The sequence below is a fragment of the Pelmatolapia mariae genome, linkage group LG7 (genome assembly GCF_036321145.2).
Source record: "Pelmatolapia mariae isolate MD_Pm_ZW linkage group LG7, Pm_UMD_F_2, whole genome shotgun sequence".
Lineage (NCBI taxonomy): Eukaryota > Metazoa > Chordata > Actinopteri > Cichliformes > Cichlidae > Pelmatolapia > Pelmatolapia mariae.
The window spans coordinates 42148223-42173331 of record NC_086233.1 but is presented as its reverse complement, the minus strand read 5'-3'; the positions used below and the strand labels follow the sequence as shown (position 1 = coordinate 42173331).

Genomic DNA, 25109 nt, shown 5'->3' with positions numbered 1-25109 from the left:
TTACATGGTACTGAAAATATATTTTTAAAGATAAATGACACAAAACCTGTGATAATGTTGAGTGAAAATCTCTTATTATGATACTTATCATAATAATGATAAGTGATAATGCTTTGAAAATTGTGAGGAAAACTCAAAACTACAGTTTTATATTTTAACATGTTGTAGCTGATATTTTTAAAGCTTTTGCTGTGAATACCATTTACATAATGTTTATCTACAAGAGAAACTAACTTTGAGAGAACATCAGTGCCATATAAATTAAAATAATAGATGGGGGGGGGGGGGGGTATATTATTAATAAACATATCTGTTTCTGTCCATACATAAAAAGGTTTATTTCTTTTCTCTTCATACAGTATACATAGTTCTATATAGTCCCATATTGCTTCGTTCACGAAAGGTTGGTTTATTGTTCTGATTGGACACTATAACTGGATCATGTGACTAGCGACATGTGAAGAGTGAGTGTATGATAGGTAACAATGGGGTTGCGATGCACGAGCTGTTGATTTTTCACATTTATCGTTGACTTATTTTTGTCCCATTCTGTAACTGTGACTGAAGAATGATTCATATTTTTATTGCTGTGGTTAGTCAGCTTAAGGAAACTTAGTTAAAGAGCAAAAACCTATTTTTTCTGCCAGGACTGGCCTTCCATATAAACCATAATTTACCTTCTTGCCATGCTTACTCTGATCTTTTCCTGTTTTGGTTTCAGGGAAAAGGAATGGCAGTGATATGATGTGGAAAACATTTTGCTGATTTTTAGTTACACACTTTATCAACTGCACCGCTCAAAGTACTGAAGCAATATAGCAGCAATAAAAACACTGATTGGAGTCATACTCCTCACATCCAATGAAACTGATTCAGACAAGCAATCCATCTCCTTCAGTGTCAGCCTTCACACAAAATGTGACACTTACAGCCTGTAAATTACCCTGAAATAGCTTTGATTTCACAGGCACTAACTCCAGCCAACAACAATGAATATTCTTCAGACTACAACAGCATTTTTGTATCCACTGACCCTCTTGCTGGTTCATTCTGGGCATTTTAGGTCAATTTATTTGATCTTGTTTCTGTGTAAAAAAAAAAAAAAAAAAAAGTCAGATGTTCTTGTGTTTTATTGGTGAAGGTTGTCTAGACTTGGTTGCACTTGTATTGTCAGGCTTTTACAAAAACAATTACGACACTGTTTAAAGCCTTAATTTGGGGTCGTGGCTTTGGGGTATTTACATAAGTTTATTCATTGTTGTGACGATTTGATTAAAGGCAAAAAAATCCAGGATTGCCATGTGGTTTCATTTAAACATTACAATGTAAACTCAACTTTTATATTTTGAAATGCATTCAAAACGTCCATGTTTGTGAGCGCTGTCAGTCAATTTTGAAGTGAATCATGTTTCCAAATCACCTTTTCCAGACTCTAAAGTACTTTCATCTTGTTTACTTTAGGACTGTAGATATATACCATTTTTTAAAAAGCCATAACAATGAAATGAAAACAACCTGACCAAATTTCTATATGTGGGTCCAAATCTATTCATATTGCATGGCATATGGACTGAATGTGCTTTTGGAATGTTTACTAAATTATCCTCTTTCCATTCAGTGATGTTTGGAGATCACATTTCCAGAAAATCAGCTTGCATGAGGAAAAAATAATTGGAACCAGATAACTTCATGTTTTGGGAATTTAGATGAGGACTGAAATCACCAACACATAGCAAGAAATTCTTTAACTCCCTCATCAGAACAAAGGAGAGATTAATATTTCATACTGGGGAAATATGCTAGCCCCAATCACTCCTAATCCCAAACCATTAGCTAGAAATCTAAAAAGCATTGGTGGCTAAACATTTGATGCATCAGCTATTCATCAGTGCAAAAAATAAAATTTAAATAAAAATCCATTTTCCGTCATGCTTCTTATTCACAGTGGACTTTCCCGTAGCAATGAGATAGAAATTCCTCTATTCTACTTCCAAGGTGAGCACACAGTGAAGGACCCAGCCATCCATGGAAGCTTTTAATCAAAAACCATTTCTCCTGAGCTGATCAACACGTGGCTGTAAAGAAGCTTTCATGTGCCCACAAAACTACACATACCAGGAAACACGTTACTCTCCCCAGCTGGGTACACACATGAAACTTCAAAGGGTACCATAGCACTGTCAGCAACATCATTATATACTGACTGTGCACGAGGAAACCTAGAAGATTTCTGTTGATTCTGTGAAATAAGATTATCTGCTATGTATGACATGGGAAATTTTATGTTGAACTTAAACTGGTGAACTGTTGAACTAATTGTCAGATAAATTAGGTCAGTGCTTGCTGAAAGTCATTGCAGTTAGGTAGCCTACTTTCCAGTAATCTACCTTTGTAGGCGTAATATTTATATGACCCTGATTCATCATGCATTTTAGATTTGGTTTGGTTTAGCTTGTGAAATATACTTAGACTTCTCCGGATGCTTTAGTCATCATAGCTTAGCATGATTTAATTTATACAAAGAACTCATGCAGTCTCAAGAAGTCACACTCTCTGTACTTTGATTTCATTGGAGTTGCACATAAGAAAGTCCAGAATGAAAGATCCCCTGAGGCGCTGTAGTCCAAAAATGCTGGTTTTGAGGAAGGGAACCATTTTGATTTTACGAATAAAACCACCAAAACCAGTTTTCATTTTAGGTTTTGACGTCTAGTTATTATTGGCAAATGTGTGCCACCAAAGGAGTCTTTTTCTGTTTGAAGTCCTTAATTGAAAATTGGGCATGCATTAGCAGAATGCTTTATGCAAGAAAGGAAACAGAAAAAAACTAACAAATATCAAACAAACAAATTTCTTATGATCAGCATAACCAAGCTTTATGGGAGCTATTTAAGAAATCATTTGTGTATCTTAGCTTCACTTTAGATTCTTAAACCTTACTTAAGTGCAACTAAATGATGAATAGATGTATAAATACGCCTATTGAAAAGCAATAAAAACATGAATATATTCACTGGAGCTGCTTTGCTATCTTAGCTTAGCTTTCTTTAAATGCTTAGAAAATTTCATCTTAACAAAATAAAGTTCAAAGTGTTTACATGTATTTAAAAAAAAATGAAAATACTAAACCAGAACATGAATTTAAAATGTTCGTTGCAGCCGCATTATGGTATTAGCTTCATATCTGTAGCTAGCAGTTTAGCTAGGTTTATTTTCATGTAGCATAGTTTTTTTTAAACTCTCTCTATATATGTAGAGTTATTTAGTGTCTTGGGTTAATTTAACTAAACTAATCTGATATAGATAAGTGGTGAAAAATAGCAAATTGGTAGTTAATTAGCTCAATTTAGCTATGCTGCTAATTATTGCATCATGGCTAACAGCAACTTGGCTACCAGTCAATGACATTCATGGCAGGTGAAACAGCCTTCTCAGTTTCTACGGGAGCAGTTTGAATCTACAGCGATCCATATTTAACTTTGTATCTTTTACATTTGTTTTTACATTTATATTTCTGTGACTCTTTATGGATCGGCCATTTGTTAAAAGGTGTTACCCATACACCAAACTTTAAAATACAGCTTGCTGTCTTAATTTTAGTGAACCTTAACAGTTTCACTCATAGACTTAATGGGTCTTGGGTCCCCTCGAGCTTTTACGCTTACTATTTCTAAAGACTGGATTGTGTGACGCTACAAGCTGGTGTGTTTTATTTATTATTAGGCTACATTTAATTCTATATCCAAGGCTCAAAATTTTGTTGTTAGCTTCGCTTTACTCAGTAACTTAGTAATATGTCCAGAATTAAAATATTAAACTAAAATGTTTAGTTAGTCTGTTTAATTTATTTAATTCATTTAGTATTGGGTTAACCAAATATGTGTCAAATATTGAAGCATAATAAAGGAAAAATTGGCTAAGAGGCAGAGACATTACTGGACAATTGTGAAACAGTATACTGACCTCCAGCCAGTCCTACCACACATTATAAATAAGCAACATTTAACAATCAACACATACTTTAACTTTAAATCAGATGAATACATGATCTACTAAACCATTTCATCAAAATGTGCAAAAGCTTCACGCAGCTGCAGATGGTGGAAGAACTGATTGCACTGGGGAAAAAACTAAATAAAATTACTGCTGATTCATCCCTTTCGGGGGAGAAACAGCAAAATCCTTTGACTTTGCTTGTGGAAAACGTGGTTCCCATTTCAACAGTTACACCATCAATGGGCTGAGATGGCAACTATCAATCTTTCTAACAGAGGTTTCACTTAGTGATTGTTTCAAGAAACCAGAGTGACTTTGGTGTTTAAAACAATACCCATAAATCCAGACATGCCAAATGTCTGTTGGTCTAGTTTTAGTTACCCAGTCAGACAAACTCTCATAAACATCTTGAATATGTTACTGCACTGAACATCAGGCTCAGACTGGATAGATGAAGTGCACAGGCAGCGGTTATCCAACCCACTGACTTCATATGATGTTTCTGTACTAGCCTGCTTCTTTTTCCTCTTCTTTTACCCCCAAAGTTTAGTTCCCAAATTTAGTCATAAGAAAAAATGTTTCCATTATGAGGATTGAATTATGAAGTGAGATGGCCAATGGTGATTAATGGTGTGTTACTGGTCTGTGAGCTTTTTTTTTTAATTTTTTTTAATTTATAGCATTAAAATATCTATGCTGAGCCCAAAAAAATGTCAGAGATGATGAGCAGCAGGATCTCCTTTGTCCTGGACAACATAAAAAATTAGGTAAATTTTGGCTTTACACAGCCAGCTTGATGACCACTACAGCATTATCTTCATAAAAGGTGGTACATCCTTTCCAAGAGGGTGTAATAAACCAAATCAGCTATGCTCTCAGTAGCATCCAAAGTCAACAGCATGCACTTACTCCACTCCCAGACACAATAATTCAGTATTTTCATGCAGTAGCTTACCAGGAATGTGAGTGAGGAAGTGAGTCTAAACGACCCTAAATAACACAAAAAGCAAGAGCAAATCATGCAGCAGCTTTTTGGAGGAACGATACATCTTTAACTGTTCTAAAGTGACAATGCTCTTATGATGAATCTAAACTATCAGAGGTACAATCAGGGCTAATGGCTGCTGTTGAGTTTGATCTAAACATTAGATGTAGGTCTTATCTCAGAGACGATATTCTCCATTGCAGCTGGAGGTATGTCAGCATTTTCCTCCTTTTTATGCATTGGTGATTCACCCAGCTTCAGACAGACAGAGTGAGGGGGGCTTTGCATGACGGCTTTGATGTTATTAAATGAAACATCTGCACACGGGAAAAAAGAAGGAGAAAGAAGAACTGACAAAAGAAAGAAAACAAGAAGGAGACACGTGACTAAGGTTTAATGAACTGAACAAAGTAGATTTCCAAAGTCATTAAACCTCCTGTTAAGGACATCCCAAGGTCAGTTTATGCTATTTTATCTTAAATTAGCCACAGCGATGGCGACCCTGAAAAGCTCGCTCTCATCCCCTTCTGTATGCTTTCTTTCAGTGGCTGACAAATTTTAGATGTGCACACAGATCAAAGATATTGTTTATAATGGGACCACAGTGGGTTTTATCAGTGGTTGCAACAGATTTTGTCCATTTGAAAGTCTTTCATTGGGTTTATAGAGTGCAGGCACTCATGCAGCACTCACAGAGCTGCTTTCATCACTGATTATACATAAGAGCATTTTGACAATAGACTATAAAAGCATGAGCTTGATGCTCTCTTATGTTTGGCAAATTACAATGAGCTACAGGAAGGAAGAACAGCAAGAACAAAATGTCCTGAAACTTAAAAAAAAATGACACGTTTAAGAGCTGAAAAATTGAAAACCACAATCAGAAAATGACAACAACACAGAGCGAGCCAGCCACCAAGCAGGGCAGCAGAGTCCAGGAGAAACACAGGCTGTCAGGTTTGGCAGATGGATCCACAGCATGATTTTAATGTAAAAATCACCAGGAAGTATTCAAAGACTGTCTGTATCATTTAAAAAAAAATGTATATGGTCAAAAAGAATTAGTGAAGACTGCTGTAAAACAGTGCATTCTGTCAAGGGAGTAAGGGTTTGGAAAAGAATTAGCAAGGAACTGAGAATAAATTGCCGTGACATCATAATTCAGGATGACTAGGGGGAAGTACTGGCATGAATGAATTTTGAAATGAGACTCATTGTAGCTTCTTTTATTTATGCTGCTTGTCCAACCATCCATTTATCCATCCATCTATTCTCTTCTGCTTATCCTTATCTGGGTTGCCGGCAGGCTGGAACCAATCCCATCTACCATAGGGAGAGGGGGGCGGGGTACACCCTGGACAGGTCGCTAATCTGACCCAGGACTAGTTGCTGATAGGGCTAGTAATCTTAGTCTAAGCATATCTGACATCTGATTGTTTATTGTCAAGCAAACATCTGCTGCAAAATAATTCAACATGTCAATTTTACAGTTTTGGTTTTAACAATTATACAGTTATACAAATACCGAATTTCTCTTTGTTGCATATGTTACAACAACTTGTTCTTCATTTTAACTACATGTCTCATGTTATTGTTACTTTTTTATTCAGTTTTTATGGTAAGTCTCCCTTCACATAGAGAAGTACAGCAATGGATCAATTGATGTTTATTAAACAATTTGCTAATTAATATTTATTATTTATCAGTCAATTAGCAAGAATAATTGTTATATTTCTAGGTTGTGGAAAAAAATTACCCTGCAGTATATTTGTAATTATGCTTATGGATAATAACCAGATAAACAGGTTGAAGCACTACAATAATGCAATGCAATAGGTTTTGTAATAAACTGAAGTATTGTTTTGTACTCTGAAACAACCACAGCTGTTTCAGAGTAAAATGCACATACTATGCATAACTTATGCTGCAAAAGTATTGAGGTAACTCCTGCTGGCAGATAGTACAGCAGATAACGTATGTGTGTGTTTTTGAAGCACTTTCCTCCAGCCTTCACTGGGTTTTACTAGCTTGGCTCTGCATGATGTCATTTAAGGAGCTCGAGCCGCTGTCTCATATTTCTGAAACACTTGGCAGCTTGTTGTGTGCAGAGTGTCCAGACAGCATGATTTTTTACCAGTTAGTGTCAAGCTTGTTTAATCAAAATGATTACTGTGAAAAATAAGTTATAGTACTAAAATAAGTTTTGATATCACCTAATCAGTGTTCATTTTGCTAGTGCTGAGGGGAAATTGTAGACTGAAATGTGCCCCGCTTAGATCCTTAAACCCTGGCTCCTCCTCTAATTCCTCAATCGGCGCTTGAATAAAAGACACCTGACGCCCATTGCTCAATCCCTCCTTGGTTTTCAGGTTGTATTTTTGTGGGGAAGTTGATTTATTGTACACTCATTATCCAAAGTATGTTTAGTAACTCCCTTTTTTGTTTTGGTTCCTGGTGTTTGTGGACCAGTGGAGGTTCACCCCGTGGTGACCCTGTGTTTTGCTGCCCTCTGCTTGATGGTGGTGAGTAAGGTTGCAGCAATTAAGGTGGCAAATCAGACTGTAGGAGAGTGGACCCCAGATACAACACCCCCCTCCTCCTTCAGTCACACACACACTGGTTTATCTCTGCTGCTGTCTTGACTAAACCTCTTATTGTACTATAGTTTAAGGCTATTAGCGGCCCTGGACACTCGCTTGCCTGGCTAGCTGCTGTTAACCATTTTAGTGCTGTTATTGTAATTTTTTAAGAAACATAATAAAGTAACTTAATTATTGAAACTCTGTTGTTTTTGTTTGGGCTTTTTCTTCATTGCAGCTCCAATCTCATTCCTTGATTTCTTTATTTTTATTCTTTATTTGTTACTTTTACTGTCAGCTGGTAATATAATCAAGCTTTAGATTATAATTTAGATTAATATTTCCAAAGGTGCAATTCTCTGGTTGAACACACTGGTAAAAATCCAGACATTATTTTTTACTTTTTCTCCATTTTATATTAACTGTTTTTAGTTTTGGGGCAGAATTTTATTGATTAAATACATCACTTGCTCCCTTTTCGGGCTTTACATCTTTTTTTTTTCTTTTACTTGTCATAAATTATGAAACTGAATGCTGTCATGGATGAGGATTTATTTTTATATGAAGTCTAACCACACAATAAGACGAAGGCAGAGCAGCTGTAGGTATTAAGAAAGAAAGTGGATAGATAAAGATGAAAGTTGATAGATAAGATGGTATAAATGGGGAGTGGGACACAAAAGCCTCTTGTGCTATAATGGGCTCACTGTCAATAGCATAATTTGCACTGAGGGTACATTCAAAACAGATGTCCTTCCAGTGTTAAGTCTTACACGGGCTCCCCCTGCTGGGGAAAGTTTGTAATAACTGCAGAAGCACAATAACCAACAATCAACCAAAACAATTTTAATGATATTATTTGTCATCAAACCCACATTGCTGGGATGTATGACACCATTATGAAGTAGTTTTTATGAAAAGGTGGAAAGCCTTCTGTCTACTGTATAAAGTATACTTGCATCACCTAAAATCAGTGTTGAGCAGTGATTTAACATTAACAGAGTTAAAGTAGACCTATTGTGCTCATTTACAACTCTCAACTAGAGTAATGCTGGGCCTGTGAGCAGCTCCTCAAAAAAGCCATTTAGCTTAGTTCTTCTAGCCTTCAAGCTAATGTTCTTCTGGTTGGCTACCACTCAAACAGAGGTCAGCCAATCAGAGATGTCAGAGATGTGTACCTGAGATTACTATATTAAGGATATTCCCTTTTATCAACATTATACCGAGCCAATAGTAAAATAAACAGCCTGAAACTGAGTGTTTAAGGAAGCAATCAGGATAACTTTTACATAAGCTGATATTATTATTTAATATGAGCACTTTAATATGAAAATGATAAATCATGCAACTGATCTGATTTGACTGATTTCATTTAAAAACTGTAAATATGTCTCTGTTTCATTCAATGAACATACCTGAAAAATGTGACAAGCTGTCAGTTCCACGACATCTATTTTTAATATAAAAAACACAAGTTATTAAAGTTATTGTCACAGTGTTTTTAAAGACACACATTTCAATATGTTTTGTATTAAATGAGAAGCTGTAAGGAAATTAATAAATTGCAAGTTATAGGTAATATTTTTTCCCGCTAAAAACATTTCTCTTCTTTCTGGAGTTTTCCTTGTTCTTCCTGTGGAGCCACTGAAGGCGAGCTCTGTCTGTTGTGCCCTGGTTGGCTGATGGGAATGTCCGGTCCGGAAAAATCTCCTTCAGTTTGCTCAAGAAAAACATCTCCAGGTTTCGACCAGCCTGAGCCACCTCTGAGTCTGGCTGCACAGCACAAGGAGAGAAAAAAGAACCCACAGTGACCTACGATGAACTAGTTTACCAGAGTAAAGTCATAAATATTTCAGACCAAGCAGGTGCAAGGTGATCCTTCCAGATTCAAAATCAGATTTCTATTTTGGTTAAACTTATTTTAAAATACCTCAGCACTTACTTGATTACCATACAGTTTACACAAATATCCACGTTCCCATGGCATATTGTCTACTATGCCATAACCATGTACTCAGCACTGAGGAAAAAGAAAATCAAAGACTACAGATTTCCTCCAATATACATTATAATAACTGCCTTGGCTGTAAACATCTTCATTCCTGGTAGATATAAGTAGTAAATCCAGAGATTTGATTGATACTTGATTTGCAGATGAACACAACCTTGACTGGCAGGCCCCATGTGAAGAAAGGGGCCCAGCTTGCTGATACACGTGGAACTTATCTCCACAGACTGCAGTGCAGGAATAACTCAATTATACCAGAAATTAGGTCAAAGTGGGAAACCCGCTCATATTCCTTACGTAATTGAAAGTAGCGCAGTTCTTGAACATCAACAAGACGTCATCAACAAACTGCTCAGCAGTGAAGTAGTGGAGAGTGTTGCTCTTGTCCAGTTTCCTGCGGATCACTGACAGGTCGATGGGCCTTTTTATGATCTGGTAGTAGTTTTGAGCCTGGCACACGAGAGCATAGATTTGATGTAAGATCACAGAGGTGGAACATTTTACATACTCAGTTAGGTTGTAAGAATTTCGCTAACAGCGATGTCTTGTAGTTATTGCTGTATATACAAATATGCACTGTATATTTAAACCGTTTGGTGCTCATGTATGTTACATTACTGCTGAGGTGATTTGTTGTTGTTGGACTGACCAGAGGGCTGACAGGTTCATGGAAAGGAGCGCTGAGAATTTGACAGTATAGCAACAGAGTCAACTTCTCACATCTCTGCAGACAAAAGAGTAAAATCAGTTCAAGCTTCTTTACAGTGGAGCACAACACGGATTTATTACACCAGATAGAGGCGAGTGTGAAAACGCAGTCTGATCTGGTTTGTGTAATAAACACTGATAACCCTCACGTGATACACTATTTTTGGTCATTTATGGCCCAAATATATTTTAAACAGGAATACTTTATTAATACTATACTGTTTCCTTTAATTATTACAGATATTATATAGTGTTATTAATTATGGTTTTCAATAAATGGTAAATGGTTCTTATACAGAAACTTTTCGACTCTATCAAAGCACTCAAAGTGCTTTGCACAGGAGATTGTTTGCTTCAGAGAAATCTGGACGCAATCCACTTAGTTTTGGTGAGGGAGCAGTCTGGGCAGAAGGGGCAATAAACCGGGGCAATAAACCAAGCTGTTTTCATCATCACTTTGGCCATTAACTGTCTAATACAAAGCTTCTGCACCAGTAAATATTACTGTTGTAAGTCTGTTAATCATTGTTGACCCCAAACTGGACTCAAAAACTGGAATAAAATCAAAGCTTAATCCTTAACAAATGTATATATAGAGAGAATCATAAATGAGTCTACACAACTTAAAATTGTGTGGATTCTTGCCCCACCGGTGGATCAATTTCAGTTAGAGAGTAGCACAGTTAACAGTCCTTTAATTTCACAGTAAGCGAGTGAACGTGTGTGTGTGACCTGGCGTCTTCACACTCTTCCCCAGGCAGCTCTCGCACCAAAACTAAGTGAATTGTTTCCAGATTTGTCTGAACCAAACAATCTCCTGTTGTATACTTTGTAAGAAAGGATCAACATCCAACAAGCAACCAAAATACAGGCCATCCTCACAGCAACAGAATGAAAATAAGCAGTATAGCTGTACTTTCTCCCTTTAATTTAGGAATTAAACCAGCTTACCCTCTGGTCCAGGTTGGATAGCGTATAAGGTGCCTTGACTCCCTCGCAGGAGTCCATGATCTCACAGTTGTAAGCCTCCACGGGCTCCTGCTCACTTCTACACAGAGTACACACCCAGTCACCTCTGTGGAATACACAGGACCACAGTCCATGAAAAAATACACTAAACCCATAGGTCATATATCCAGATTTGTATGTTCACACAGCACTTACAGCGGGAAGCTGCTGAGAGGAGGTATATGACAGCCTATGTGATAAACTTTGGGGCAGCGGTCACAGCAAAGCAGCTCTCCTCCGTTCAGACAAACAGCGCAGAAATCTTCACTCTCCTCAGTCCCAGCCTCAGCTCCAGGCTGCTGGGTGGATGAGTCGGCCTGTTCTCCCAAGCATCTAATTTCACCTCTTTGATCTTCACCATCGTCCACTTCGATTATATCAACCACACATGTACTTTCAACTTCATCCTCCAGGGGCAGGCATTGGTCCTGATCTGCTTCTTCCTCTGGATCCAGTTCAATAACCAGAGTCTGTTCTGGATCTGGATCCAGATAAAATGCTTCAGATTCAGCTTTCCCATCATCAGATCCACAATCAAACAGGATGTAAGGCTGATCTGGATTAGAGTCACAGTCAAAGCCTGAGTCCTGCTCTGGCTCTCCAGAAAGGGAGCTGTCAGGACAATATGGTTCAGTCCAAGATGTTGGACTGAGGTCACATGGCTCTGCTGGTTTAGGCTGGAATGATCCTTCAGTTAGCTCCAGTATATCTTCCTCAGTTTGACTGAATCCATTCTGTTAGCAGAGATCAAGACACAGAGGTTAAAAAAAAGGAACTTATCTTTGTTGTACATGAAAGTGTTTAGACCTTCAGCTCTGTACCTGTTCAGAAATATTTAATGACACATTGTCACAGAGCTCAGCTTGTTTTTGGCACGGTAGACGTTGCAAAGACACCACAGGCTGCAGTGATGATAAAGACACAGACTGGAAGTTCAGGCGCTCCAGGCTCACTACAGGTATGCAGGAATTACCCAGAATCCTCTGGGCCTCTGGGTGAATCCTGTGAAAATGAAGGTGTCTTATGGCAGTGTCTTTAATTCCATTATCAAGATCATTTTCAGCATAAAGTCTTAATGAGGCTAAATTTCTAAACCAGATTCACCCAAAAATGGACAAATGAACACTGTTAAAGAAATAGTTCAGCATTTTCCAAGACTTTGGAGGAGTTCATTGATAGGGCTAGCTTTTAAATGTGATTATCAAAGGTTAGCATTAAGAGTGTAAAATTCATAAGAACATTTTCAATTTTATACCCATGGAAAGAACAAACAAAAACAATCCTGCCTAAACACTGTTGCAGATCAAGAAAACCACTTTGAGGCAACAAGATTCCCCAGTGCCTCCCAAAAAAGGGCAATACACAACAGAAACAATTTAGGAACAGGCATGACAAGGACCCCAAACCTATATCACCCTGACTTTTGCTGGGCTTTATGATCATGAAGCTACAGAAACTATAAATAGCACTCAAGTCCAAATGAATGTATTCTACTACACTGTGGACCATGGATATCTGTCACCATCTGATCTGGCAATAAAAGTGTCGATAAACTGGCTGCCCAGCCTGTAACGTACCAAAGCATAGATTGGTTTGGATAAAGAGAACTTTAGGTTCATCCATTGCTCTGTTGTCATCCTTTAAAATCAACGTGGTTTTACCACAACATACTCCCCTTTTTTACCTTAATCTTCTCAATAAAGCTTTCACACTTTTGTCTGGAGGCCTTTCCCATTTTTCAGATGACGGAGAGGTTGCTTTTGTTTTTCTGTCATAAGACTGGTTTGGCTCCTTTTCCACCTCACAGAATCCAGTCACGCTGACCTATTTTGTTTAAAAATTCAAAAAAAGAGACTTTGCATTATTTTCATCTTACTGAAATCCCATTTACTCATCTCTCATTTACTAATAGTTGTAGTGATAAATCCCTCCTTCTTTAAAACATTGTTTACATCTATATTCACATGTTCTGCCCGGGGGGTTGGTTCCTCTGCTGTGGTTGCGAGATTTGGACCAGTCTCAGATGGCATGGCCTCCAGTGCCAGCCTTACCCTACACTTGGCTACCCATGGTAACATGGTGGCTCGCCTTTGTGGGAAGTTGCCATGGCGTCTGCGAGGCAAGTCTGCCATCTCCAGGAGACTGGGCCTCTTGGGGTGAAAAAATAGAAGAGAAAACAAAGAAGAAGCCGATGGTTTAAAATCTTCTGTGTGCTCAGTGTTTGACAGTGAAAAAAAAATAGTACAAAACCATAAAAGAGGTAGATTAAGAATCAGCAATGTAACACTAATATAACTGCTCATTTGCACAAAGAGTAACGTTTACAACACAAAAAGAGACGTTATGAGCATAACAAAAGTTACATCACATTAACATACAGAAGGAATCAGGTATAAGGTGAAATATAATCAAAAATTACCTCAGTATGAAGGCAAGTGATGAAAAAACAAGATGTCTGCTTCAGAAAGTCAGGTGAATGTGTCCTCAGGTGGATGTGAGCTGAGCAGGAGAGGAATAGAAATGTTCCATGTGTCCAGTGTCAAGGGGAACTAAAATGATTTGATTGGTGGAGTGATGATTCAGCCTCAGCCCCCTGATATTTCAGCACAGCTCACAAATAGAAACTGCAAACAGGTGTTTAATATTTAATGTGTTTTCCAAGTAATCATGTGATGCCTTTTTGTCCAGTGTCATCTTGATGCATTCTCAATCATCCAGAAAAGTAAATCTCCAAAAAGTTGATTCTGTTCATCTGGACATAGCGTTTTGTGGGAGAAACGTTTCTCTCACAAACGTATAAACGTACTTTAATGTACAAACCAAAGTCTAAAAACGTTGGGACACTGTTCCATTCTGCTTTTATTTACAGTTTTGCACAATTTGCAAATATTTCATTTACATAGAAAAGATATCAAATGATTAAGTTGGGAAAAACTATCAATCATAATAAGATGATTTTGAATTTGAAGGCAGAAACACATCTCAACAAAGTTACATTAATGAAATGAAAAGTTAATATTTGTCTAAAATCGGTGCATTTTCTCATTTTAAAGATTTAACGCGTTGTCTACATTCTGATTGTTGTGAACAAAATATGGGTTTTCAAGGTATTACAACTATTGCATTCTGTTTTATTTGCATTTTACACAACAACCAAATGTTTTTGGAACTGGGGTTATAAAAACTAACCTTTTAAATTTTGAAACACCAACACTGGAGTTTGTGTCTTTTATCAATTCATGTATCAGACTGCAAATAACTGATTCACTGTCTTATTTTACTGTTCTTGTTGGTGGAAGTTAAGATAATTTTATTAAAACATTTTCTATATACTTTATTAATTTAGTAAAGATTTTCCTCAATCTGAGGGCCAGCCTCTTTACAAAGGCCAGAAAAATACATTTGAGATGGATTCTTTGACATTTTTCCCCTTTTAAGCCAAATGAAACCACAAGTTTAGAAAGTAAATGTGTCTTTTGTTTGGCTTTTTTTGCAGGGCTTTTCCTTTAATCTTTGATAATGCATTGTAGTGTATAGGGATGCAAAGTTATATCTTCCCATTATCATTTCTGATCACTACTGGCCCCAGTTGATAGCAGCAAATTATGAGACAGGAATTATAATCAGCTGTGGACTTGGTTGTGGACACTGACAATTGCAGACTCAGCAGATGAGTAAATACTTCTGTGAAGTCCACTTAATGACTGCCTAAATGGCACATGAGCAGCCAGTTCTTTGTGTCCTTGAATGTTGGGCGTGCAGGCAATAACACTGAGTCTTGCGCCCACAGTTTGATGATGATTTACATTATCCAAGTGGACCGTAGTATACTCTCAGAGGCAATTTTGGTTATTTTACAACTGTTGTTTTAAACATCGTTATCCACCTCAGCCCACAATTTTACAATCAGTGCATCAGTGAATGTGGAGTAAAAGCCCCGAATTCATAAAAACAAACATGTAAGTATCTGTAAAATGTACTTAAAGTATCTAAAAAAAAATTGCAGAAAAATGCATCTCTTCCTGTACTATTGTGCAGACTATTACCTGCAACATTCTAATGAGTATTTCATGTGTAATCTAACATGTTTGTATGCTTATCATACATTTTCAAATTAAAATCTTTATCATGGTTTAGTGTGAGTAAAGTGGCATGAAATTGAAATACTTCAAAGCAGAACAAAACTTTGGGACACGCTTGTACAGAATTATTTATCTCTTATATTGACCTTCATTTCCTTGTTTCTGAAATAGAGACAAAAAGTATAACTTCAAACACATTAAATATATACACACAAGATAGATTAGGGATTAATAACAAAAATGCCCTTACTTGTTCAGTGGTGCCGATCTCTAGGGCTGCAAAAACCTGGTGGCATGGCAGAGGTGTGTCTTATCTTCCTTCAGAGGCTGATTTTACACCCTGTTATTCTGGCCAATGACAAGTTACACGCTGTACAATTCACTCAAACTTTGAATAACAGACTGACTTTATGTAAATCACCATTAACTGCATTGCCACAGAAACCCAATAAAGCTACGTGGACATGTATGACTACACGTCATCTTTAACTGTGTGCACGTGATCCAAGCGTGTGTGTGTTTTTACTCAGGGTTTATATTCTCTGCATAATGTGTCAGGGTACTGTTTTGTTACACACATTAGTGACTAATATTTTCTTTAAAATGGAGCATCATATAACAGCTGAGTAATAAACAAGTTTAAAGAGTTCACTCCTTGTAAACCGGTCAACGATTAACCCCTGAGTGTGGTGCTGACGTCAGATTTGATTATTTATTCACAGTGTGTACAAATCATCACTATAATTGGCAAACACTATGAAACTGGTATTAAAGGGGCAGGGCAACAGCTTACTAAGGTAATGATGAAGAAGGGGGAAAAAGCAGCATATTGAATTTGTTTCAGTCAACATTTAAATCTGCATAGACAGAAATGTAAGCAGAGCGTGTCATAGACTGACAGTTTGCCACATAATGATTTAGTTACATTATTGTTTTATATCTCTAGATTAGTGGGAGAATAGAGTCTATAGGCTAATGTGTTTTTAATCAAAGACCAGCATTACTGTCATTTTCTTTTGTAAGTTGTTTTTTGTTTTCTTTTCCCTAAAGATCTAGTTCTTTTTTTATTTCAATAGTTTTGGTTTAGCTGTAATAAACTCTAATAATCTTGTTAAGGACATTATAAAAGCGCTCTAGTCTGACTTTTATATATGATGATTATATGTTGAAATTATTATATATATATATATATATTATATATATTATTATATCATAGTCTTGTAAGACCCGGCATTTCACTTTTGTCCTCTGTGGAGGACATGAGTCTGAGACCACTACATCAAGCCCCATGTGTGGAATCTATACGGCTCCTACTGAACTGTCAAGATGTTTATGGCATGAGTCAGATAACCTAGCATCCAAATTTGCTAGTTCCTAGTTACAGCCAGGTCAATAAGTCAAGACAGATTCTTCAAGATTAGGCAGTCCATCAAAGTTATCTCTTATAAGAGGAAAAGAATAAAGCCCTCTTGAAGGTGAGACCCCTCTTAAGCACTTTTTATCAATAATTGACGTTGGATCTCATTATTTTAGCCCTGCTCAGGGTCCTCAAAAACTGGTACGTCCCGAGCATTCTCCTTCCTAATGTCTGATCGCCATCTCAGCAACTATCTCACTCAGCACTCTGTCAACCATGTATGGTCATTTTAGTGAGCGACATGACCTGAAAACCCAGAATTATTTCTGTCAAGGTTCGGCTGTATAGCAGGCAGAGGTAGGAGCCAAACACAGGACTCAGAAACAAAGAGATCAACTAAAAGAGGCAACTTTATTTCCTGAAAGACGAAACTCCACCCAAAAATTAAAAACTCTGAAACTAGAACCTGGGAACTATAAGCTAGAAACAGACAACTAGCAATTAGCAGCCAGGAAGTTACAAGGGAAACACAGTACACAAGGACCCACACAGCAAATGGGGGACGACGCCACAATGAGCAGCTAGAACTAATTACACACTAACAGGACATCGAAAGCAAAACAGAACACAGTTCACACAGGGAAAAGACTACCAAAATAAAACAGGAAACAGATTGACCAGACACAAGAGGCCAGGTGAAACGAATACTGAGACGAAACAGACTAGATACATTGAACACAGGGGGGGAACAGAGACAAGGCTAAGAAGACAAGTGCAAAAACACTGAAGATGGAGAGAAAGGGTGAGAACGAGGAGCAGAGAGTGAGAGTTAGGGAAGGGAGAAACCCAGAGAGGGGAGATGTAAAAGGAACTACACCTAACGAATCTAAATCACAAGCAATATACAATATAATCAGAAAACTCATAAGTTTCCTTATGAAATAGTCCTCTTAGATTAAAGACTGGTCCTACTCACCGACTGGCCCCTCCTATAGTCCAGTCATCCACATGGGCAGTTACAAACACTTTAATACACATTGCTGATGCACCCATCACATTAGAAATGGGGCGGTATTCCACTAAAATAGAATGTCAAAAGTGAACTTTAATTAAATGTTAATGTTGAATATTTTATTGTTTGTTGCTCTAGTTTGAAACATTCGATTTCATTTTCTTTCCTCGTGTTTGTCCTCAGCCATCCAGGATACTTTGGCAAGGTGGGCATGAGACATTACCACCTGAAGAGGAATACCTCCCAAGCTTGATGGACCCGCCCCCATCATCGATACTGTGCGTGCTGTAAGTATTGCTAAATGTTGCTATTATTTAAAATGTTCTCTCATTAAAATGTCTCTAATTAGCAGTTTTTGTCATAATAGTCGGACCTTTCACATCTTTATGGGAGTCCTTGTTGCTCTACTTTACTGTAGCTTGGAGTAGGTGGTGGCATGTGGACTAGTCAGCATTGATTATCACTTTCGAAAATTACATTTGGGACAGGCATATACATTGGGTTGTGTTCTTGTTCAGCAACTGGAATGAGGCATCATAAACTGTTTTCTTGGTTTTGTTTTTTTAAAGAATGGGTGTCCTTTATACAATTGAAACATTCATAGTGGAAAATGTAATCTTTTGAAAGGGTTTTTGACGAATTACAAGGTCCTGGGCAAAGGCAAGCTGCCCAAGCAATCTTCAAAAGTGCACAGATTTCCTGTTTTGTTTTTTTAATATAAGAAAATTTCAATCGTTTCTAATGTCTTACAATGAAACGGTATTGATATGATTCTGGTAATAATGGCATTATAAATGCACCAAAAAGATATAAGTCTTGCCATATGTGCTTCAGAAAGTCAGCACTACATCGAACAATTAAAGAAATGGTCCGGAAGTTCTTTCTAATAATGCTTTTGTCACGTCATTCCTATTAGAGGCGAAATGTATGCATATTCAAATTTCTGAGGAACTTGTTTATAGAGTGCTTAATCATTGATTGAAGAAAATAAGAACAACCCTAGGTTTCTCTTCAGCACTGTGACCAGGCTGACAAAAAGTCAGAGCACTGTTGAGTCAACCATTCCTTTAACGTTAACTAATAATGACTTCATGAACTTCTTCACAAATAACATTTTAACCATTAGAGAAAAAATTACCCATAATCATCTCACAGACGTAACATTAACATTATCTATTGCTACTTTCAGTACCATTTAAATTTATTTAGAGTTTGTTTCTCCAATTGATCCTTGTGTGTCAATTTCAGTAATTACTTCCTCCAAACCAACAATGTGTATTTTAGACCCCATTCCTACAAAACTGCTCAAAGAAGTTCTGCCATTTATTAATGCTTTAATCTTAAATATGATCAACCTATATGCCTATGTACCACAGGCCTTCAAGCTAGCAGCAGTTAAACCAGTACTTAAAAAGCCATCTCTTGACCCAGCTGTCTTAGCTAATTATAGGCCAATGTCCAACCTTACTTTCATCTCAAAAATCCTTGAAACAGTAGTTATCAAACAGCTAACTAATCATCTGCAGAGGAAGATTGTTTCAATCAAGTTTCAGAGCTCATCACAGCACAGAAACAGCTTTATTTAAGGTTACAAATAATCTTTTTATGGCCTCTGACAGTGGACTCATCTCTGTGCTTATCCTGCTAGACCTCAGTGCAGCGTACGATACTGTTGATCAAAATTTTCTATTAGAGCAATTAGAGCATACTGTAGGTATTACAGGTACTGTGCTGCAGTGGTTTGAATCATATCTAACTAATAGACTCCAATTTGTTCATGTAAATGGAGAGTCCTCTTCACACAGTAGTTATGGAGTTCCACAGGATTCCTTAATTCTGTTTACATTATACATGCTGCCTGCAGAATCATTAGAAGGCATAGCAGGCATTTTCACTTCTACACAGATTACTCCCAACTTTATCTGTCCATGAAGCCAGCAGACTTAGATTGACCGAGTGTGATGAACAGACAGGGACCCAGTGACTTGGGTTCAGGTTCTGGTGTCCCTCGGGTACATGCAGTGGAGTAGAGGTCGTGACAGGTGGCGGCGTGATGGTGGCGTGAGGTCCGCGGCACGTGGCGGCATCCATGGCTGCACGAAATTGTAGAAATGGATGATTTCTGTAAATGTTAGATTTCCATTCATCTAACTGTAATTTTCATGAAATAAAAAGACATTGTACCAGAAATCGACACAAAAACAATGTTGTTATATTACATCCCATCATTCTGTAAACAAACAAAACATTAGTCAACTTTTGTTTTTCAGTCACTGTACTTGATCTAAAGCTCAGGAACTGTAAATGATCTAAAGAAAATATCTAAATTGCTTTTTCTTCTGGATCTCAGAAGGATATTCATGTATTATTTTTGTATAGTGATTAGTCAGTAGTCATTATCATTAGCTTGTGTTTTCAAATATATATTTGCTTGATGTAACATGAGAATTTAATTGCTAAAATACAAGTAGAACCCGTTTAATTCTATCAATGTCAGACTTCAATCACATTAATCGTATCACTTTTTTTGTTAAATTCACAATTGTCTTCTTGGACTAAAAAAAGTGAATTTTCAGTTGACTCTTGTGTCGTTTCTATCATCAATCACCAGATGTCGCTATGGAATTGTTGCACTTTGTATTGTTGGGGCAAATCTCGCACAAAATCGCGTTCGTTCCGAATCCCGTTCCTCTTTCAACTAGCCTCCAAGATGGTAGGTTCTACGTTTTATCCCTGTGCATCCAAACTGGGTTAAATCTACTTCCATCCTTACTAACCTGTATAAAATAATCCACTTTAGATGGTGTCTTATAATACACTCATGTTGTAGGAATAAATGTTGGGTGTTATTACCGTTATTTACTGATTTTTGTGAGGACTTTGATGGGTTCACTGTGTGATATGTTGCTTCTCCTGGGCCTCGGCTCTAGCAGGGAATCTACAGTTTTACCCACACGCAGAAAACAAACATTTGTAATTTTTTTGACAACGGTAGTGAGAGTTAAATGTAGAAGGTGGTGGTGGTGTAACCCTGAAACAACCATTGGCGTAAAGCGTTAAACCTGCCGATAAAGGTGGTTGAGCTAGCATTAGCCTCCTACATGCTAAGCAGCATGCAAGTACTCGGACAAACTCAGCGGTTTACTTTAGCGTTTCTGTGGGGAAAACATGCTATGTATACTCGCTTTACTACAGATTATTAGCAGACTAACATCACAGTCGACCTGCCGGACTGTTAAGTCTGTTACTTTGCTAGACGGGAGCTAATGTTTCAAATAAACCTCATCCTTTCTTTAACAATAACTGCAAAATCTTTGCTCACAGCCTACCAAGAAGTCGAAGACCAGGAAACTCCGAGGACATGTCAGCCACGGACATGGTCGCGTTGGTGAGTATACTCTTTTTGACACAAGTTTTAATTGATTGATTTTCATCCAGGGACGATGTTGAGATGAAGTAAACGTTTGCCGACTCCACAGGCAAGCACAGGAAGCATCCTGGAGGTCGTGGTAATGCTGGTGGCATGCATCATCACAGAATCAATTTCGACAAATAGTAAGTCACTCATAATGATATTAGTGAAATTTGAGTACAATGTGACTCCTTTAAAGTGGAACTCAAGTAAACCTGACTTTCCTGTATTTGACCACAAGTCTTTGTAAGGTAATATGTCTAAAAATACACAGAAGTATGTTTTTACCTCAGATATTTAAGCTAGATTATGATGTCCCTCAGTGTTGCCTGATATGATTTGGGTTGTTGTGTTGGATTCCTTTAGAGGTGAAGCCAGGTTTTGTCGCTAAAGCAGTAGGGCTGCGTAATATGAGGAAAATCTAATGTCACAATATTTTTGGCTGTATCACCAAAAAAAACTATTTTCAGCCATATAGAGCCTAAAATTGCACTGGTATACTCTTTCAAATTAACTATTTAATATTTGTGACAATAATATATCTGAATGAATTGAAATGTTTGGGGGGTTTTTACCATTTGTTGCACACAGAGGTTTTTGACAAATGACAATACTGTCACAGTAAGTCTCTTTCTGTGGTCAACACTAGATGTTTAACAAATTAAAGATTATAGCAACAAAAAAGGAAATCAGCAAGAATTCACAAGACAAAATAAAACAATTGAGATTCGAAAGGTGCTCTTTTGTTCTTATAACATAAAAATTGTAAACCAAAAAATGTGATGGCCTTAAATTACAGGAACAAACGTTTAGATAGTGGCTATAAAAACAACTAACCTACAACCGTCACAAGTATCACAGCTGGTTTATTTAACATTTTCTTTGCTGTGTGGGAGACGCTGACATGCAGGGTTTAAAACAGGCTTCACTTTGCAGTGGATGACTTTTCAGCTGATGGAATAAATTTGTGGTACTTTTTGTGTCAGTAGTTTTATGGCATGTCTTGCAAATTACCGTATTTTGTCTCCTCCTTGTGAAATCCAAACAACAGTCTCATTCCCTCGCTCCTCTGTTACTCTGGCTGTCGCCATATTTTTCCTTATCAGGTAGTAAACACGCATGCTCAGCACAGGTAGAAATTTTTCCGGTTGGGAGGGGGGATTAATGATGCATTTGCAGCGTGTGGGAGAAAAAAAAACTGACAGTGAATTGCATGCAGACAGCTTTATATTGCGGCAATTTCCACTTGATTTTTATGTTAAAACCATTTTAACCATTGTTCATCAAAAAACCCGTGATACATTAAGTATATTCGATGTATCACCCTGTCCTATATAGCTGTAGTGTTTCCTAGATGAGGTTTTACAGTAATAGTTTATGTTAACAATATATTATTGTGTACTGTAGAGCTTGCTGTAATATATAACAAAATTAATTGGCGGCAAATTCAGCAAGTCCCTCAACCTGTAGACGGACTCGAGTTCTATCAGCTGAGTTGTGGCTGCTGACAATAATCCCTGTTCTGCTCCGCAGTCTTTGGTGAGCTACAGCAGAACAAGGACTACTGTCACTGTAGGACAGTGGAATTGGAGTGTACCTCACACAGGCAGAAGAGAGTTGAGGTAGCTGATTGAGATGCCACTACAGCAGCTTGGCCAGTCTTTCTGTAGATTAATACCTAAACAGCTGCATTTTCAAAGAAAGAGTAAAGATTTCATCCAGTAAATCAGAAACATGGTAGACCATCCCCACTACGGAGCTCACTTACTCAGCCCAAGTCTACTTGGTGAAAACTGCCATGCAATATGTTATTGAAAGATATGGAGAGCAGTGCACTGATACTGTGTATTATGAACACAAAGAATTTATTGAACTTTCTCCCAATTTGGGAAATGTGCTCATCTGTGGAACACATTTATGCAGGGTTAGTTCTGCTGTCCAGTTAAGAGATGTGCTGATTAGTTTTTACCTGCTTGTAAAAAAGGCTGTGGGAAGAGAAATGCATTTATCTAATGTTTCTATAGAGACTAGAGTCTCATCTTGACAGACTTCATTGTCTTGGTGTGCTTGAGTCCTCTTAGATTAAAGACTGGTCCTACTCACCGACTGGCCTCTCCTATAGTCCAGTCATCCACATGGGCAGTTACAAACACTTTAATACACATTGCTGATGGACCCATCACATTAGAATTGGGGGGGGTAGTTTATAGTATTCCACTAAATTTGAATGTCAAAAGTGAACTTCAATTAAACATTAATATTTAAAATATTAGTGTTTGTTGCTCTAGTTTGAAAACCTTTTCTTTTCTTTCCTCGTGTTTGCCCTCAGCCATCCAGGATACTTTGGTAAGGTGGGCATGAGACATTACCACCTGAAGAGGAATACCTCCCACTGCCCTACCATCAACCTGGACAAGCTGTGGACACTGGTGAGCGAGCAGACCAGGATCAACTACAGCAAGAAGCCCGATGGACCTGCCCCCATCATTGATGCTGTGCGCGCTGTAAGTATTGCTAAATCTTGCCATTATTAAAAATGTTCTCTTCTTGTCATAATAATTGGACCTTTTTAAATCTTTACGGGAGTTCTTGTTCCTCTACTTTACTGTAGCTTGGAGTAGGTAGGTGGTGGCATGTCGACTTGTTGGCATTGAGTATCACCTTAGGAAATTGGATTGTTTTCTTGTTGAGCAGCTGGAATCAGGCATCATAAACTGTTTTCTTGGGTTTGTTTTGTTTTTTTTAAGAACAGGTGTCCTTTATACAGTTGAAACACTCCTAGTGGAAAGTTAAACCTTTTGGATGGGTTTCTGATGAATTTGGTGCAAAAATGTACATAGTGTTAATAAAACAGATTTAAGACATTTCGGTTTTCTTTAATTTTTCTCCTTTCAGGACTTTTTTCCCTCCATTTTACACAAAAGTATACTCAGACATTTACATTTTTAAAGAGCTATAAATTCTGAATTTGTACCAGATAATTTTCCTGTTTTCAGTCATTGAAAATTATTTCTTTTTGTAAACAACTTTCATTTTTATAGAATAGTTACTCTTTTCTATTAAAACTGCATTTTGCTTATTATGCTCACTTTAGCACACTCCCTTCTTACAGAAGGTTATACTGGGCATAGCTCTACCTGATGCAACCCCAAAGGGGATTTGTGTCTCTGGCTGGAGTTGAACCAGCATCCTTTTTCCTCGCCAAGCCAATTTCTAACATTTGAGTTTTGTTGGGTCGACAGACTTTTTTACTTAACTAGTGTGGTTTTGTTTGTGGTGGTTATCAGTTAATCTTAGGTTTGCTTACATGTCGTAGTTTTAGCTGTTAGTCTTATAAGAAAATATTACAGTGTATTGTCAGATAAAATAATGATCTCCACCTGTGCTTTATTTCGTAGGGCTATTACAAAGTCCTGGGCAAAGGCAAGCTGCCCAAGCAGCCTGTGATCGTCAAGGCCAAGTTCTTCAGCCGACAGGCTGAGGAGAAGATCAAGGCAGTGGGAGGAGCCTGCGTGCTGATGGCATAACGATCTTGTCTGTGTGTTTTTGCAGAAATAAACTGTATAAATGGAAACTGGTGTGTGTGTAATTTTTTTCCCCCACTCCCAAGTTGCAATTTGATTGGCATGGAAACTGAAGAGACACTGTTAATTTTGATTGAAAGGCGTGAGGAACAGAGGAAACTTTTTCATGTGAGGAAATCACCTGGATCCTTAGCACTGTTGGTCTTGTCCTTGTAAAATCTTTTTGACAAGTGTCCAAGTTGCAGACTGAACAATCTTTAAAAATGCAGACTTCCTGTTTTGTTCTTTAAATATAGCAAAAGTCAGTCGATTCTAATGACTTACAATGAAACGGTATTGCTATGCTTTTGGTAGTAATAATATAAACTCACCAAAAAAATACAAATTTTGCCATTTGTGCTTCAGAAAGTCAGCACTACATTGAACAATTAAAGAAAT

General features: G+C 37.6%; 1 protein-coding gene and 1 non-coding gene across 2 annotated transcripts; both read left to right on the top strand.

The window, feature by feature from the left end:
• The first annotated feature begins 20361 nt into the window (after positions 1 to 20361).
• On the top strand, positions 20362 to 24721 carry rpl27a (ribosomal protein L27a). Its single transcript, XM_063480956.1, has 5 exons — positions 20362 to 20448; positions 21060 to 21123; positions 21215 to 21290; positions 23477 to 23651; positions 24546 to 24721. The coding sequence occupies exons 1-5, from the start codon at positions 20446 to 20448 to the stop codon at positions 24672 to 24674; spliced, it is 447 nt and encodes a 148-aa protein (XP_063337026.1). The 5' UTR covers positions 20362 to 20445; the 3' UTR covers positions 24675 to 24721.
• Positions 23168 to 23298, top strand: LOC134632533 (small nucleolar RNA SNORA3/SNORA45 family). The gene has a single exon (XR_010094538.1). It is a non-coding gene; the product is annotated as a small nucleolar RNA SNORA3/SNORA45 family (small nucleolar RNA).
• Positions 24722 to 25109: the final 388 nt, after the last annotated feature.